At 53.6% G+C, this 4,572-nt stretch overlaps 1 protein-coding gene across 1 annotated transcript; it reads left to right on the top strand.

The window, feature by feature from the left end:
• The first annotated feature begins 1,453 nt into the window (after positions 1-1,453).
• Positions 1,454-3,310, top strand: LOC125523368 (6-phosphogluconate dehydrogenase, decarboxylating 1-like). The gene is made up of 2 exons (XM_048688415.1): positions 1,454-1,540; positions 2,698-3,310. The coding sequence occupies exon 2, from the start codon at positions 2,705-2,707 to the stop codon at positions 3,293-3,295; it is 591 nt and encodes a 196-aa protein (XP_048544372.1). The 5' UTR covers positions 1,454-1,540; positions 2,698-2,704; the 3' UTR covers positions 3,296-3,310.
• The last annotated feature ends 1,262 nt before the right edge of the window (positions 3,311-4,572 follow it).

Here is a 4,572-nt window from a genome sequence, read left to right on the forward strand (position 1 = left end):
ACCCAACCAGACGTCCGTTTAGGGACAAAATCCGGCCAAACCGGACGTCCGTTTAGGGTCATGCTGTGGAGTTGGCCTTATAGGAGTAGTGACAATCAGACCGTGAACATCGGCAGACACGTACGTATGTAGTACAGTTGTTGGCATATCTGAAGTCTGCACTATTCACAGCTAGATCTGGGTTGGGAATTGAACCTGGATTTGAAATCAAATCATGTGGTCCGCTTAGCTTAGATACGGGAGGCTAAATTTGATGTTTTGACCCTTTACTGAAAGTTATTCGAGATCTGACCCCAGTTTGTAAAAATTTCGGGATCTGACCCTTTTTCTACCGACAGGGTCTATGGCGGTAGGGTTGCATAACCTACCGCCAGGGTCTCTGACGGTAGGACTTGCCGGCACCGTCATGCCCGTTTAATACGAAAAAGACCCTACCGCCATAGTAATTGGCGGTAGGCAATGCAACCCTACCGCCAAGGTATTTGGCGGTATGGTCTTCTAGCCAGATTTCACACTCCCTGCCAATCTGAATAATCTACAGTAGCCTAGTAACCTAGTAGTCTCATGCACGAGAGAGAGAGCGCGTAATTAAAATTCTACTAGCCTGCAACTTGCCGCTGTTGTGTGTTCGCGCTCCCATGCACACAGCACTCAATGCATGCAGCACATCCATGGCATGCAGCTCATTCATTCACCCATCCCCATACATGCACCATCTATCTTATTTTTTAGTATTGTAAAGTAGCACACTTTATGGAGCAGTGCAATGCAGCGCAGCTTTAGCTGCCACGGGCTTTGACATTTTATTAGGCTCCTATCGTCAAGCACCCTGGCGATAGGGTATAATGGGCTACCCCCAAGGATACTGGCGGTAGAGTATTTTCCACGTTAGATGTCCGTTACGGCGCAGTCAAAGCCTACCGCCAGAATCTCTGGCGGTAGACAGTTAAACCTTACCGCCAGAGACAATGGCGGTAGGAAAAAGGGTCAGATCCCGAAATTTTTACGAACTGGGGTCAAATCTCAAATAAGTTTCAGAAAAGGGTCAAAACACGAAATTTAGCCGATACGGGAGAGTCTTTTCACGGGTGACGCCGTGCTGACGCCATCGCAGAGCAGCGGCAAGCCGCACGAGTAGCAGACGCCAATTGTTTTTTTTCTATTTTTGAGGATCAGCAGCAGAGGCCAAATAGGACCCGCCTTCCCTCTGCCCTCGTCAGCGCAAACTTTGGTTCCCACTCACCAGACGCCGCGTGGGGCAGCCTTGCCAGGCGACCTGGCCCGCGCGTCAGAGACCCTAAACCCACCCACCACCCACCCACCCCTGGTGCGGTGCGCGCTTGGGAGCCGCCAAGCCCGGCGACGGCTATGGGTCTATCTCCACGGGGTGCGGTGCGACTCTTATTTAACCGGGCGCGAGGGGGGTCGAGGAGGGGTAGGTGGTCGCTCTCGCATCGCATCCGCATCCCACGCTCGTCCTCCTTCCTTCTCCCTCGACCCGCGCAGCGCAGGCAGATCTCATCCCATCCAAGGCAGGCAGGTCAGGCCACTCTCCCCCCTCCCGAATCTCCCCCCTTCCTCTCCCCCCTCGTTCGTTCGTTCGCTCGCCCCCCGATCTCCATCGCAGCCCGGGCGTGGCTTCCGGCAGGGCGGGCAGAGGAATCGAGGCGACACCGGCGAGGTACGTGAGGCGGGTCGCTGAGTTTTTTCCTACTTCTGCTTTTAGGGACGGGCGGTAGGTAGGGGCTAAAGCTGGGTTGGACGGTGCCCACCTCAGACCCATGGGACGGGAGCAATCTACTTGACCGGGTCATGGCAGGGAATCTCGCGTTGGTTGCGTCTGTCTACCGCCAGGACACTAGGCTAGATCGCCATATACGTGCCAGTCAAGCTCAGAACGGCGATGCTACTTCAGTTGGTCCTGCGGTAGCATGAATTGCCCGACAGGCAGGGACATAGCTCATCTGCAGGTAGCATCATCAGCTACTGTATCATGTGTTTCTACAAGTAGCTGTAGCCTGTAGTTGAGAATGCGGGGGTACCCTGTTTTTTTCTGCTTTTTTTCTTGTTGTTTCTGCGTGATGGTGGCTGTAGCTGAAACCATGCCACCATATGATCGACGCTGGATGATAACTGTGCTATGTTTTGAGCATCTCAGTGCTAGTAGCTGTTGTAGTATGTTCCTGAGCAGCCAGCATGGGATTTGTGCCTGAGCTGCGCTGTCTTGGCCTCGTGGGTCACGGCTGATTGACCCGTACTATGGATTATGTTGCAGTATACTATCGGTTTATTGAGCAAATCATCATGTGGCTCGCTCAATCAAATCGGCGGCGCTGTTCGATGCGATTTTGATTTCCTAGTGAGCTATGTTGCCGTAGACCATAAAAGAGTAGGTTGTAGTTGGTTATGGATTTGAATTTGACATGTCCGCCCTGCTGCATCTATCCAGTGAACATAGCATCCAATACTGATTGCATCTACTCTGATTGACATTTGTAACCTCACATTCAGTTATCCGTTGGCTACTGTCTGGAACCTCTGTTCGCTGCAAACAATTTGTCAGAGTGAAGCTTGTTCTTGCGTCTAGTGCATATGCATCATCATTTGGCCTCTATAGACAGGCTTTTATCCTTTCTAGTAAGACATGCATAAATAAATTATCTAACTGACTTTGTGTTTGGTTCATATCTTTTTCAGGTACAAGATGGCTCTCACCAGAATTGATCTTGCTGGCCTCGCCGTCATGGGGCAGAACCTTGCCCTCAACATTGCAGAGAAAGGCTTCCCCATCTCTATCTACAACAGGACCACCTCCAAGGTCGATGAGACCGTTCAGCGCGCCAAGCTAGAAGGAAACCTTCCTCTCTACGGTTTCCATGACCCTGCATCCTTCGTCAACTCCATTCAGAAGCCACGTGTCGTCATCATGTTTGTCAAGGCCGGCGCTCCGGTTGACCAGACCATCGCAATGCTCGCGGCACACCTGGAGCAGGGTGACTGCATCGTTGACAGAGGAAACGAGTGGTATGAGAACACGGAAAGGAGGGAGAAGGCGATGGAGGAGCGTGGACTCCTCTACCTCGGGATGGGTGTTTCCGGAGGTGAGGAGGGTGCCTGCCATGGCCCCTCCATGATGCCTGGAGGCTCGCTGGAGGCATACCAGTACATTGAGGAGCATGGACTCCTCTACCTCGGGATGGGTGTTTTCGGAGGTGAGGAGGGTGCCCGCCATGGCCCCTCCATGACTCCTCGAGGCCCGTCTCATCTCCATCGCCAGCCCCACCTCCTCGCATGACAGCGGAGGAGGAGGCCCGTCTCATGGCACGTGTGCTGGAGGACTCCATGCACACGCACGATGAGCGCCAATGGGAGGGCCTCGGGGAGATGACGGCCCTCTCCGCGGCCGGCGACGTCGCCATCCCCGAGCTGGAGATGGTGCCGAAGGAGGAGGTGGTGGAGGAGCCGCCGGTGGCCGCGTTCCACCCGGGCCTATGGGCCAGGGGTGGAGTTGGTCGTGCACCGTAGAGCAGATGGCGGCCGCCGTGGGAGGCGTGAAGTGGTGCCCCACGCCGCCGCGGTCACTGGAGCGGGACGCCTCGCCACGGGAGGAGGTGGTGCAGGCACCTGCCACCTTCCAGCCCACCACCCCCATGCACCACGGACCGCCGGCCCACCTGTGGACGCCGCCGGACTACGTCGACCTCGTCAGCGACGACGACGACACGGGCGGCCACTGAAGACGGCGATGGCCACGACATCGATGGGCGCGGCAGGAGCGCGCGGGCAACATTTTTTATTTTATTTTTATGTTAATTATGGAACTGGGCCATTTAAGTGGACCGTGAAACTGGGCCGTTTTGTGGCCGTGACCCCTAAATATGTTTTAAGTTTTTTTAACTACGTTTATTTACCTTTTTAGGTAGTTTATTTAAGTTTTTTTGTTTTCTTTAATCACGTCCACCCCGGACATGATTTGGTGTGCGGCCACGCGTTGGGCGCACCCACGACCCAACGGACGAACGCGGACATGGGCGAACCCATTGCCGCCTTAAAGGGACAAAATCCGGCCAAACCGGACGTCCGTTTAAGGTCATGATGTGGAGTTGGCCTTATAGGAGTAGTGACAATCAGACCGTGAACATCGGCAGACACGTACGTATGTAGTACAGTTGTTCGCATATCTGAAGTCTGCACTGTTCACAGCTAGATCTGGGTTGGGAATTGAACCTGGATTTGAAATCAAATCATGTGGTCCGCTTAGCTTAGATACGGGAGGCTAAATTTGATGTTTTGACCCTTTACTGAAAGTTATTCGAGATCTGACCCCAGTTTGTAAAAATTTCGGGATCTGACCCTTTTGCTACCGCCAGGGTCTATGGCGGTAGGGTTGCATAACCTACCGCCAGGGTCTCTGACGGTAGGACTTGCCGGCACCGTCATGCCCGTTTAATACGAAAAAGACCCTACCGCCATAGTCATTGGCGGTAGGCAATGCAACCCTACCGCCAAGGTATTTGGTGGTATGGTCTTCTAGCCAGATTTCACACTCCCTGCCAATCTGAATAATCTACA

This window comes from Triticum urartu, chromosome 7 (assembly GCF_003073215.2).
Source record: "Triticum urartu cultivar G1812 chromosome 7, Tu2.1, whole genome shotgun sequence".
Taxonomy (NCBI): domain Eukaryota; kingdom Viridiplantae; phylum Streptophyta; class Magnoliopsida; order Poales; family Poaceae; genus Triticum; species Triticum urartu.